Source organism: Hyaena hyaena, unplaced genomic scaffold (genome assembly GCF_003009895.1).
Source record: "Hyaena hyaena isolate Hyena2069 unplaced genomic scaffold, ASM300989v1 scaffold_218, whole genome shotgun sequence".
Taxonomy (NCBI): Eukaryota; Metazoa; Chordata; class Mammalia; order Carnivora; family Hyaenidae; genus Hyaena; species Hyaena hyaena.
The window spans coordinates 980989-994631 of NW_024080851.1; the positions used below are offsets into that span (position 1 = coordinate 980989).

A 13643-nucleotide genomic window follows, 5' to 3' on the forward strand; every position below is an offset into this window, starting at 1 on the left:
CCCCCCCCCCCACAGCATTTACAGGTCATCACCCAGAGTCCACAGTCTACACTGGGGCTCGCTCTTGGTGGGTTTGCACAAGTGGGTAATGACATGTGTCCACCGTTAGAGGGCCCCTCGGGGTATGTTGCTGTCCTAAAATCCCTCGGTGCTCCACTTGCTCACCCCTGCTCTCCAAACCTGGGTAACACTGGTGCTTTCACTTAAGTCTTCAAAGTGGAACCTTTTCTAGAATGTCTTCTAGCTGGGATCGTATAGTTTGTGGCCTCCTCACGTTCCCTTCTATCACTTAGTGATAGTCTAAGTGTAAGTCTCCTTCGTCGGGGCTCGGAGCTCATTTCCTTTTTAGCACTGAGTAATAACTCCATCGTTTGGAGGGACCATGCCTGATTTATCCGTTCATCCGCTGAGGGTCACCTGGATTGCTTCCAGCTTCCGGCAACTACGAATAAAGCTGCTGTGAGCATCCATGTGCAGACATCCCCTCCTTGGGTTAAATGCCATGGAGCACGGTTGCCGGATCTGGTGGTGAGAGGGTGTTTCCCACCAGCCACGCGTGAGCGTTCCCACCACTCCACATCCTCGCCAGCACTGGGTGTCATCAGGATTCTGGAGTGTGGCCGTCCTTCTAGGTGTGTAGTGGTGCCATTGATGTTTTCGCTGCATTTCCTCGATGACCCATGACGGGGACCGTCTCTTCTTTGCCGTCTCTCACCTTCTTTGGTGAGATGTCTGTTAAGGGATTTCGCCCATTTTGTAAATTGGGTTGGTTGTTTTCTTATTGTTGACTGGTGAGAGTTCTTTGTATATTTTGGAGACCAGTCCTTTATTGGACGTGTCTCTTGCACATATTTCCTCCCGTCTGTGGCTCACCTTCTCAGGCTCTTGACACGGTCTCTCGCAAAGCAGAAGTTCACCAGTTCTTTCTTTCATGGGTCGTGACTTTTGTGTTCTATTAGAAAATTATCGGGGCACCTGGGTGGCTCAGTCAGTTAAGCATCCGACTTCGGCTCAGGTCATGATCTTGCGGTTTGTGGGTTCGAGCCCCGTGTCGGGCTCTGTGCTGACAGCCAGCTCAGAGCCTGGAGCCTGTTTCAGATTGTGTGTCTCCCTCTCTCTCTGAACCTCCCCTGCTCATGTTGTCTCTTTCTCAGAAATAAATAAAACATTAAAAAAATTTTTTTTTAATTATCACCGAACCCAAGATGGTCTAGATTTTCTTCTGCGGGATCTTCCAGAAGTGTTCTAGTTTCACATGTTACATTCAGGTCTGTGGTCCACTCTGAGTGGGTGTGGGGGCGGAGCTCTCTGGAGTCCCCATTTTGCACGTGGACGCCCTTCCAGCACCATCTTTTTTCCATTGTGTTGGCTTTGCTCCTTTGTCAAAGGTTGGTTGACCATATTGTTGGGGTCTGTGTCTCTGCTCTCTGTCGTGTTCCATGGATCTGTCTGTTCTTTGACTGATGATACAGCCTTGACTTCCAGCTCCCTAACATATCTTGAAGTCATTAGTGTCAGTCTTCCAACTCTGTGCTTTCTCCTTTGATGTCATGTTGGCTGCTATTGGTCTTTTGCCTCCAAATACACTCCAGAACCAGTTTGTCAATATCCACAGAATAACTTGCTGGAATTTTTGTGGAAATCGTATTGAATCTAGAGATCAAGTAGAGAAGAACTGACATCTTGACAAAATTGAGCCCTCCTAGCTGTGAAGTGGGATTTCTCCATTTATTCAGTTGTTGTGTGTTCTTTCAAAGTTTTATAGTTCTCCTCGTCAGTAGATCTTATACATAATTATATTGGATTTATCCCTAGGCATTCCACTTTTGGGGCTGCTAACCTAAATTGTTTTGTTCTTTCAGTTACAATTGCGATTGTCCTCGGCTGGTGGATGGGGAAGGGATTGGCTGGAACACTAAACTTGTTTGCTGCCATGTTCTCTCACCCCATTCACTGTTGGAGTGTTAGATGCAGCCCTAGTGGCCCTGGTGTGGACAAGGCTGAGGCCACAGGACTCCTGTGGGTCCGCAGCTTCGAGGGAACCGAGTTCCCCATGGGAGGCCTTTTCATACATGGTAGATGTTTGCTCTCAGGAATGTCGGGGAGGGAATTTCGGAGTCTGGTGGAAGCCTGGGCTTGAAATCCCTCCTTTCAACCTTGTATCTGTTGAATACTTTATAGGTGTGGCTCCAAGATGGAGGGCAGTGCAACGTACAGCCCTTTTCTCATTCCTTCCTCTGTGCAGTGTGCACTGTTCTTCCGCGCGGTAACTCCCCATCATGGGGCCTGTTCCCGCCCAGCTAACATTCATCTCTCTTGTTTCACAATGGATGATTGTGTGTTGAACTCTTTTCAGACTTATCCTTGAGGGATAAGTTCTGTGTGGCCAGAACACAGATGACAAAGTTTGCCCCAAACAGTGAGTGTGTTAGAATGTGAAATCCCAGGACACGGAACGTGGCCGTGTCAATCCTGGGTTCGAGTCCAGGCTCTGCCACTGAGGGTTTCAACCTCCAGCCGTGCACTCAGCCACGCGGACCTCAGTGTAAGGATGATAATAATCTCTCACCACAACATGGCGGCAAAGACCAAGTGACTCTGACATTGAAGGCCGCCTTGGGAACTATGACACGGCCCCTCATGGGGTTGTTGTACACTTTCCACTGTGTTTTCATGGGAAGTGCTATTCCCGGCCCAGGAGAAGTGGCCTTTCCATGCACGGGGCGCCGCTGTGATGTCTCCGGGTGCAGCTTTGCACTTGGTTCAGCTTTGCACTCCGGCCCACATGCCTCTGGTCTCTGCATGTGGCTTCGTATCTTCTCACGACAGGCCACCTGGCATGTTCCTCCGTACACTATGTGGGTATCAAACATTTCCGTAGCACACCTCCAGTTAATAAGTGGGTCAGTGGATCAGTTCGTCGTAATTGAGAACCGTAATAGCCCTTATTTTTAGATGTTAAAGCATTTTGTTTGGGCGCCTGCGCGGCTCCGTCAGGTAAGCATCTGAGTCTTGGTTTTGGCTCGGTCATGATCTCACCGTTTCATGGGTTTGAACCCCGCCGAGTCTCCTTGTCTCTCTGCCCATCCCCCTCATGTTCTCTCTCTCTCTCTCTCAAATATTTACAGAAGTTTTTTCTCCTATTGTGGCTTATCGCTTTTAAGTCTGCTTTAGAACCTCATTAAATAATATATGGGGGTATCAGCGATACGGAACAGATTGCTTTGTAAAGGGTGGCCGTTCCCAGGACTTGAGGTGGACCTGGAGGGGTTCTGTGAGCATCTGAGCTGAGTGTTTACACCAGGTGGCACGGAGCCCGTGTTCTTTTGAAATCTCATGTTTCTAAGACACACGGAGGGGTTCCCTTTCCACGCAGCTCCCTTCATGGGCGACAAGACTGGGAGCGGAATGAGGACACAGGTATGAGGCTGGAGTGAGGACAGAGCGGCAGGGAGCTCCCCGAGACCCACAGGGCAGGAGACTGTGGCAGGAAGCGGTCAGACTGTCCCACTGGCGATCACCTCAAGGAAGTGGATTTATTCTTTTTTCTTAAATTTGCATTTGTAAATGTTCATTTTATTTTTGAGAGTAAGAGAGAGAGAGGAGTGCAAGCAGAGGAGGGGCAGAGACAGAGGGAGACACAGAAGCCAAAGCAGGCTCTGAGCTGTCAGCACAGAGCCCGACGTGGGGCTCGAACCCACGAACCGCGAGATTGTGACTTGAGCCGAAGTCAGATGCTCAACCGACCGAGCCCCCCAAGCGCCCCTATCTTTTCTTAAATTTTGTGAGTGTCCTAATCCAGCTTCAGGACTGGTAGCAGTTCTCGAAAGTCCCATCTGAAGTCTTCTTCCCGCGGAGCTGAGGGAGCCGCGCTCGGGGGTGTTAGCAGGGGCGGCCTGGTGAGGATGCACAGGTCCCTGGTGCAGCTCCCTCCTTCAGGCCCAGGCCTCCTGCGATGTTCTGGCCTCGGTGACTGTTGGGGTTTTGGTCCTTCTCTTTCCGGGTGCTGTTGGAGAGGCACTGGTCCATCCCGAGGGGGCGCTAGCGGGCCCCTGGCTCGTGTCCCAGAACCATGAGGCTGTGTTCCTAACTCGCCCTGTCGTGCCATTTGTTTTCTTTCTAAAAGAAGGCTGAGTTCTGTGAGTGGAACGGAGGGAAGACACGGAAGAGAGAGGGGAGGGGAACTGCCCCAAGGCCTGATTCCCATGCACCCTGGACCTTTTTCCGTCTCAAGTCGCATAAGAAGGTCTCCGTGTTTTGCACAGGCTGTGCGTCTCATTTTTTTAGCGGCTGCGAAATGGTCCGCCTGGCGAGTTGGCTCCTTGTGGCTGCCCGTCCTGCTGTTTCCTTGTTTGGCGTGTTTCTGGCCGCCCGGCACAGACCGTGCTTGGGAGGTACCTTTGTGCACTACGCCTGCTCTTCTGGATCTGGCACGGCTGTTCCCAGGAACGGCCGGGCTGGGGGAAGCCGTGTGTCCCGAGGCTTTGGTCCCCATGGGTCTGACGGGAGTGACCCCACTGCAGGCGGTCACCCCTGCCCAGAGCGCTAGTCCCCAGGGGCCTGGTCCAAGGGACAATCCCCCTCCTCTGCTGGAAGGCAGGGGCCCCAGGGACCCAGAGCTCCGAGCTGTCCCCGGATGTGACACCTCCCTTCTCTGCTTTGGGGATGGGCAACCCGACTCTGCCTTCAGAGTCCCCAACCCCGACTGCTCATCAAAAGGCCATTTGTGATGCTACAAGGGAGCGGGCGTGTGGGAGTGAGGGGGCTGGTGGTGGCGGCCTGTCCCGGCTCAGAGCCAGGCTGTGCCAACTTTGTGGGATTTCTCTGGAGTTAGATCAGAATTTCCTTTTTTCTTTCTTTTGGAACCGCATTCCAGGGACAGGAATGAAATCAAAGGCAGAATGTCCCTCCACCCGCCCCCCTCCCCTGAAAATCACACTGTGGTAAATTTTCCAGGCATCCATCCAGCCCCTGCTCTCACAAACACACACACACACACACACACACACACACACACACACACACGCTTTTTCTTTTACACGCCTGACTGTAGCTTGGATGTGGCTTTTAGTATGCTTTCCCTGTTAACCTCTGCCGTGTGTGTGGTTTTCAGAAACGGCCAGGGTGCGAGCCGAGGGTTTGGGTATGTAACTCGAGTGGTGGGTACGCGGCGGGGCTCAGCTCGCATGTGACTTCTCGCCTCAATGCAACACGAGGAGAAGGAAACATCTCCTTGTGCTGAGAAATCCTCTCTTTCTGGCTTCCCGGCGAACCACATCGCGTCGGCCGTGGCCACCGCTGGCTGCCGTCACGTCATGCTGGTCATGAGAGGGTGGGGAGGTCGGCCTACGTTGCCATGGAAGGTTTCCTTGCACAGCCTTCTCGGAGGTGGAACCCCGTCTGGGTCAGTGAGTGCAGCCCTGCGCCCCGAGCCTCCTGGGAGGTTCTGCCCAGTGACCGTCCTCAGGTCTGCTCTGGTTCACGCCCGCGTCTCGCGGAAGTCATTCGGTCAGAGCGTGGCAGGCGTGCAGCACTGGGCAGCTGCACCTGTGAGGACCCTGTTGACTCACGGTGGCTCTCAGGGTCAGGATGGTGGGGCTGGTGGAGGCCAGCGGGGTGCGGCTCCCATCTCCGCCTGCCCCTGAGCGCCCCCTCCTGGTGAGAACATGCAGGGGCCGGCGTGGGAATCTGAAGGGGCGTCTGCTGTCGGGACCAGCACGTGGCCTTGTCTGCAAGCATGTCCGTGGCTGGGCACAGTCCCACACGGGAAGGTCCACGGCTCACCCTCACAGAACATGTCTGGTACCCGGCAGGTTCCGCTAGACGCCTCCCTGGCCATCACAAAGCTTGGGTGGCACGGGGGCTTAGATGCCCAGGGGCTGCGAGGTTTCCGGCACCTTCCTGGCATCTCCAGGCCCTTCACACGGGACGGGGTACAGACCGGCCGAAATGGTCTCTGTAACGTGTATGAGCGTCCTCAGGACCCAGCAGCGCCAGCGGAACTCGGGGACACAGAAGCACTTGTGTTCCGTGGGATGGGGACTTCTCTCTGACGATGCCCAATGGCACGGGGCACATCTGGCCACGTTGGGTGAAGCCTCCGCTCTGCTTGGTGGGGGTGGGAGTGAGCGGACGGCTTGGTGAGCTTCGTGGAGAAACATTAGTGTCTCGGAGGAAATGCCCACTGACCGTGTCAGAGGATCCTTGGGGGGACACTCTGGCGGAAGACCCCACCCGGGAAGTGTTCTGGAACCTTCCTCCTTCATTCTCGGCCTGTTCCGGAGACCCTGATGATTGTATTTGGGTGGCTTTTCCCCGCTACGTTGGTGAGAGCCTGGCTGACAGGCTTGTAGCGCCCGGCAACCCGGGACCCAGGGCTCAGCTTTGTTTCCCCGATGCGCTCGGTGGTGTGAACCGGGTCTTCCTCCCTCACGGAAGCTCTGAGGCTTTCTGAGGCCCCAGAGCCTCTCAGACTTTAAAAATCAGCTGTGAATTACAGCATCTGGAGGCAGTGGGCGGCCAGCAGTTCACCACCTGCGGACACTCACACGGACCCTGGCGTCTGACAGGGCTGGGGCGCGGTTGGGTGTGTGCGGCCTTGCACACCCAGACTGTTGTGAGTCACGCACATTGCACAGACGCCTCCCTCTGGTGCGCTTCCTGATCTGCACTAAGGCTGGGGAGGAGTCCGCAGCCCCCCGGGGACGCCAGGAGACTCCTGGGATGTGACGTGGAGGCAGGTGTGTCCCTGGTCCCTCACTCTCCACGCCTTCAGAATCGGGGGCAAAGGGCTTTGCGCCAGGGGCGCCCGGCAGGGGTCGCGTTAACACACATTTCCCCCTTGTGCCTCGCAGCCTGTAACGTGTGGTACCTGAACTCGGTGGAGATGGAGTCCCTCACCGGCCACCAAGCCGTCCAGAAGGCCCTAAGCCTCACGCTGGTCCAGCAGCCGCCTCCCTTGTGCACGGTCGTGCACTTCAAGGTGTCTGCCCAGGGCATCACCCTGACGGACAATCAGAGGAAGTGAGTGTCCCCAGGCACCTTGCGGTCAGACCTCCTGCCAGCCCACGCGGCCCCTGTGGACACGCCCGCTGTCCGTGGTTCCTTGTCCTCCCGTACCTCCCGGGAGCTGCTCACGAACCCCTGATGTTCAGCCCAAAGGTGTTCTTTTTAGGACTCGGTAAAATTGTTTAAAAAAAAAAAAAAAAAGAGAAAGAGACAATGGACCTTTGAGTATCACACACATGTGTATAATTTTATTTAAAAAAATTTTTTTAAGTTTATTTGAGAGGGAAACAGCACAAGTGAGCGAGGGAGGGGCAGACAGAGAGGGAGAACGAGAACCCCAAACAGGCTCCGCAGTGTCAGCACAGAGCCTGAAACAGGGCTTGAACCCACGAACTGTGAGATCAGGATCTGAGCTGAAATCAATAGTCCAATGCTTAACCAGCTGAGCCCCCAGGCGCCCCACCTGTATAACGTTGAAACACAAACATCTTTTAAGTTGATTCTGTAAAAGCACTCAGGGACCGTGGCAGAGCCCACCCTTACCAGGTGGTTGTCCTGCCTCAGGTGACCCTGCACTCAGGTGACCTCGCTAGATGCCATTTCAGTATCCAGGTAATTATAATAACGATCAGGTCTACGTAAGGGTAGCACAGACCAGTAATGATCATTCTTCGTAATCTGGACGTTCTGTGGAGTGTGATAATGTTATCTGTTTGGATGATAGACAGAATCTCGGTGGCCTTCATCACCGCTGTCACCAAGTGGTTTCTACCCAGCAGGGGTCCCGGCGGGAAAGAGGAGCGAGTCAGGTGCACAGACAGCGGCGTGCCCGGGCCTCCCCTCAGTGGGGCCTTTGACCTCAGGATCGAAGGCATCTCAGAGGCACTTCCCGTGTACTTGTTATGGAAACAGACTGGTGTGATTAGTAAGAGAGCAGACAGGCGGCAGGACATCTTGGGGCTCAGGGCCAGGCCCCTGACGCCGGCCAGCGGGGCAGTGCCTTCCCCAGCGCAGCCCCGACCCGCCCTTGGTGCCCGCTTGTGGCCGGTCCCAGAGTTCACAGTGCGCCCCGGTGCTTCCTCGTACCGGAGCCAGGCTCCCGTCCTTGCGGACACTCTGTCCCCAGCAAGGAACCACAGCTGGAGACGGCGGCTGGCTGGCGGGCCGAGCACAGGAAGGCCTGGCTCGCCGGTATCTCCCGCCAGGGCTCCCGGGTTCGGTCCCCACCTTCAGGCAGCCGGCACTTGCCCAGCGTAGCTCTGCTGAGAGCTTTCCTCTCGCCGAGCACGAGCTCTCCAGCGCCCACTCTCTGCATTTCTGATGGGCGTGCATGTCTCTCCTCTCTGAGACCAGTAATAAAACTGCCTTCTGGGGGTGGGGGGCTGCAAATGTGCATCACCACCACCCTAACGCCCTGTGCCGGGACCCTGTCCTCTCCGCCCTGACCCCACAGACTCTTCTTCCGGAGGCACTACCCTGTGAGCAGTGTGATTTTCTGCGCGCTGGATCCGCAGGACAGGAAGTAAGAGACCCCCGTTTGTATCAAGCGGTACTAAGCTTCCTTTGCCCGATAAGTTGGTAAGGAAACTAACATAACTCTTCCTTTTCTTTTGATCTGCAAGGTGGATCACGGACGGCCCCTGCTCGCGGTAAGATCCCGGGGCGTCGGTGCCTTCCTTCCCCAGAGTACATCCTCTCACCGGGTTTCCAAACATGCTTTCTCATCAGGAGAGGACTGAGTCAGGCCAGTGGGTTAGGTTGTGCTGTAAACGGAAATGAAAGCATCCCTTTCCATGGGGGGAGGGGGGACACCTGCTCAGGGTGTGCTTTTCTTTGAAGGCACAGCACAGACCAGATCGCACAGCTTTTTGGCTGCTCAGAGTGGCACTAGCTGCGTGCGTGTCAAGGTCAGGGTGGAAGGAAGGACTTCCCGCATGGGAGCGTGAACCACACGGTGGTCAGTTTTCCCAGACACAGGGAGCGCATGGTTTTGGCCCGCCCTCTCCTGGTGCTCCCAGAACTTTCCGGAGCTGTCCACACCCCCCAGGCCGGCTTCCTCCGTGTAACCTCAGCTTGACGGCCAGGAACGTGACCTCACAGGTCTGGCTCTGGGGTCCCCATCTCCCAGTCCTGTTTGTCTCAGGGTCTGACCCCAGGCGGGGCCCGGGCTGCCCCCACTTGGGCACGCAGGGCTGACGGGCTCGTGGCCGCGTGGAATGTGCGACCTCAGCAGGGTTACTCGAGCTGAGCCCTCTTGTAGCTTGGAAACTGCTAAATGGGAACAAAAAAAAATTCTTCATTTTTCGAAGAAAGAGAAGGAGTCTGCCTGGGAAACAGACAGTAGAAGTCACTGTGTGAACTTGAGGGCTCATGAGAGGGCCCACAAACGGCTTCAGTTTGTCTAAGAAGAATGATTAGACGTGCTACTTTTCAGTCCTCAGTAGTGCGCTGTTTGTGACTGGGCCGTAGGGGGCTGGAGAGGGGAGCCCTGACCCCCAAGGGTGCGAGCGCGCCCCTCACTGCCCCGGGGCCCCTCAGGGTCTGTGCCTCCACGTGACCTGATCGAGGAGAGAGCAAGCCACTTGCCCCCGTCCCCGAGGACCCTGGGTTTCCTCTGGGAGACCCCAGTCCATGTGCTGGGTGGGGCTCAGGAGCCCGTCCTGTCCAGCGTCTGCAGGATTCTGGCCAGGAATGGACCAGGGCGGTGGCCAGCCACCTACCTGCTTCCTCCACAAGGTTTGGGAGGTGGACACGTGTGGGCAGGTGTGGACAGGTATCAGGCAGGTGTAGACAGGTGTGAGCGATGTGGACAGGTATCGAGCAGGTGTAGACAGGTGTGGGAAGGTGTGAGCAGATGGGGACAGGTGTAAGTAGGTGTGAACAGTGTCGGGCAGGTGTGGGCAAGTTTGGGCAGGTAGGGACAGGTGTCAGGTAGGTGTGGGCAGATGGGGACAGTTGGGGACATGTGACAGCAGGTGTGAGCAGGTGGGGACAATTGTAGACAGGTGACCAGCAGGTGAGGACAGGTGTGGGCAGGTGGGGACAAGTGTAGACAGGTGATGGGCAGGTGTGAGCAGGTGGGGACAGGTGTTGGGCAGGTGTGGGCAGGTGGGGACATGTGACAGCAGGTGGGGACAGGTGTGGGCAGGTAGGGACAGGTGATGGGCAGGTAGGGACAGGTGTGGGCAGGTGGGGACAGGTGATGGGCAGGTGGGGACAGGTGTGGGCAGCNTGTTGGGCAGGTGTGGGCAGGTGGGGACATGTGACAGCAGGTGGGGACAGGTGTGGGCAGGTAGGGACAGGTGATGGGCAGGTGGGGACAGGTGTGGGCAGGTGGGGACAGGTGATGGGCAGGTGGGGACAGGTGTGGGCAGGTGGGGACAGGTGATGGGCAGGTGGGGACAGGTGTGGGCAGGTAGGGACAGGTGATGGGCAGGTGGGGACAGGTGTGGGCAGGTGGGGACAGGTGGGGACATGTGACGGCTGGTGTGGACAGGTGACCGGCAGGTGGGGACAGGTGTTTGGCAGGTGTGAGTAGATGGGGACAGGTGGGGACGTGACGGCAGGTGGGGACAGGTGTGGGCAGATAGGGACAGGTGGGGACATGTGACGGCTGGTGTGGACAGGTGACCGGCAGGTGGGGACATGTGACGGCAGGTGGGGACGGGTGTTGGGCTGGGGGCAGCAGGAGTGCCAGGTAGCAGCAGCGGCAGGGTGGCAGGAAGCAGGTGGAGGGTCACATGCACGCCTGGGCCCCTGGACTCTGGCGCTCTGACCTCTCCTCTCCTTTGCAGAGTCTTCGGGTTCGTGGCCCGGAAGCAGGGCAGCGCCACAGACAATGTGTGCCACCTATTTGCAGAGCACGACCCGGAGCAGCCCGCCAGCGCCATCGTCAACTTTGTGTCAAAGGTCATGATCGGCTCCCCCAAGAAGATCTGAGCCAAGAGGGGCCGGGGCAGCGCCGCGTGGGCTGGCGAGCCTGACCCTGCAGCCCCGGGAGGGGGAGGCATTCCTCATCCGGCTTTACAGATTTGGGGACACAGCCCCGCTGCCTCCTGGCCGTCCCTGAGAGACTGCCCCCCACAGCTTCCTGCAGCGCCCACCCGGGCTCTGCTCCGTCGCAGGGGACACATGTGTGCCTTGCACGCCGGCATTTGTGGGAAGGACGACGCCCGGCCCCTCGGCAGTGGCCCTGAGTGAGTGGGGGGGCATCGCCGGCGCGGAGGCCCTGTCCGTCCCGCGCCCCGGGGGGGCACATCCCTCCTCCACAACAGATGCCAGCTGAGAAGGTGGCGTGTGTTTGACGAAGGTTCGTGCAGCCCGGGCCCTTCCAGAACTCTGGGGAGGGGACAGCACGCTGGCTGTGAGGACCACGCAGGTCACCTGGTCCCTCGCCAGAGGGGCACCGTAACGCCAGAGAGCGTCAGCCCGGCGCGTGGCAGCCCAGCCTCCTGCTCCCACGCCGGGACCTAGCGGCGCACTGGCCATGAGGGGAGAAGGAAGACGGATGGGAAATGCCGTGTTGTGTAATTTATATTCTACTTATGCCAAATTATTTATGATGACACTTTCCTATTGCTGGAGGGGACAGGGCCCCATCGCTGCAGGCTGCGGGCTGAGCCCTGGTGGGTGCACCCGCGATCGGGGGCCTCAACCACCTCCAGCCTGACGGTCAACGTTGCGTGTCCAGGCTGCGGGTGACGTCCTTTCTGTGGGGGAAGGTTCTGGAGGGTGGGTCCCATTCGGGTTTAGACTCACCCCCGTGTGAGCTGCCGGCCACCTGTCCTGCCTTTGGGGCCCCCGCTGGGACCCTGTGTTTCTAGTGTCCTGAGCAGAGGGGAGGAGGAGGAGGAAGACGCGAGGCTCAGACCTTCCAGGCTGGGGGCCGCTCCTCTGCACCGCCCTGGAGACCGAATTGGGTGTGCCGTTCATGCCGGGAGTCCTGCACCTCAGTCTTTGGCGTGAGGCGCCTCTCGGCCCTGGAACTGCCCTCCTGCCTGGCTTTCCAAAGTCCACACCAGCTCTTGGGGCCCCAGGGGTCACCGATGGCCACCCCAGGAGTTGGGAGCGTGCCTTGTGAAGCCTCTGTCATAAGTGGGCCAGAGACCAACGTCACCGCGTGCAGCCGGAACGCGCAAGTCCCTGTGGGCGCGAGGCAGGCAGACGTGCTCCCTGGCTGTTTCCTATCGAACCAAACACAAGTGCCTCATTTCTGTGCCAAATGTTTGCCTTGGTCTTTGCGGACCTTCTCCACCAACGGGTGCAGGGGCAGGCGTAGGGGAGTGTGCGGGCATCTCCCAGAGCCCCCGGTGACACCTCCCAGGCCGCTGGTACCTCCGCTTTCCCTTCGCAGCAGAAATGTGGCCAAGGAGACCTCAGCCTGAGATGGCTTCTGCCCCGTGTGACCCAGAGACGGCGGCCGGGGTCCACGTCCTCCCGACGAAGGAAGAGAGGGCTCGTTCAGACATAGCGCGAGGGCGGGTATGGGATTCGGGAGCACAGGCTGCGGGTGACTGAGGCATTGGGGCCTCCCGTGTCCAGAACATTCCAGAAGCCACACCTGCTTGCTTTTTGAACGGACCTGCTGGCTGCGGTTTCTCCTTCAAGGGGTCAGGGCGTCAGGAAGTTCACTCCCTCTCCAGAGCCGAGGGAGGCGGCCTCCCGGGTTCTGGTGAGCAGGTGTGACACATGCAGTTCTGAATCCATGAACTCGGGGCTCAGACCTGGGGGAGCCCTGCCCCACCCTGGGGTCGCTCCTGGGAAGGGTCCATCCCAGCTCCTGGCCTCCGGGCGCCCACAGGCACAGGGGTCCTGTCCTGGGAGGTCGCCGAGGCCTGCCCCCCCACGGGGTCGTAGCCAGGGTCCTATTAACCTGCTCATTAACCGTGTGCTGCATCCCCCAGTGCTAACCTGTAACCACGTTAAGTCACACCGAATTTAAGGGTCTCCACGTGGATCCCCGGCGTCCGAGACCTCACGTCTCCTCCTCTGCCTTACTTATTAGTGGGTATTTTTACTTTTCTTATATTGTAAAGAATATATCCAGTATGTAAATGAATGTTCTATAAACCTTTGTATAGTCATTTTCTCTGCTTTTCAAATACCATCTCTATTCAGAGTATAATAAAATTATAAACACAGGAACGCGTCGGTGAGGCAGGCATTCCTTGCGGCGGGTGAAAGTGTGCGTGTGCACATCTCTTGGCCCATGTGTGTGTGCATAGGTGTGTGCACGTGTGTGTGGGAGTTTGAGGTGGATTTTTTGGTGGGTCATTGGATTCCGTGATAAATTCACATTTTGCCCTTAGGAACACATTTTGAGATTTATGCCCAGAGACATTTGATAAATTATATTTGAAGATCCCAAGAATTTACTCCTAATGTGTGGCATTGCTCACATTTTCTGTCAGAGCAGACACTGATGTGTGTTGATGTCCAGCCCCCCAAGGGACTTTTCCCAGCCTCTACAGAGCTGGGGCTGAACGTGAACTTGAAGTCTGGTGGGTTTGCCTGTTGCTTCAATAATAGGTGCGGGTCACATCCAGCACCCCTCTCCTCAAACACCCCCCGCCGGGTGGGGGCCCATCATGCTGGCTTTTGCCTTCGTGGGTCTGGGCCCCCTTCCCTGGTTGACG

General features: G+C 57.1%; 1 protein-coding gene across 5 annotated transcripts in view; it reads left to right on the top strand.

Annotated features, from left to right (window-relative positions):
• TNS3 (tensin 3) overlaps nucleotides 1-13144 on the top strand; it is a 197954-nt gene extending 184810 nt beyond the window's left edge. For all 5 annotated transcript variants that reach the window (XM_039242960.1, XM_039242962.1, XM_039242961.1 and 2 more), the window contains 4 exons: nucleotides 6855-7023; nucleotides 8462-8530; nucleotides 8631-8657; nucleotides 10803-13144. In XM_039242960.1, the coding sequence (XP_039098891.1) occupies nucleotides 6855-7023; nucleotides 8462-8530; nucleotides 8631-8657; nucleotides 10803-10947 (410 nt within the window). In that variant the 3' untranslated portion in view covers nucleotides 10948-13144. The remainder of the gene's footprint in view (nucleotides 1-6854; nucleotides 7024-8461; nucleotides 8531-8630; nucleotides 8658-10802) is intronic.
• Nucleotides 13145-13643: the final 499 nt, after the last annotated feature.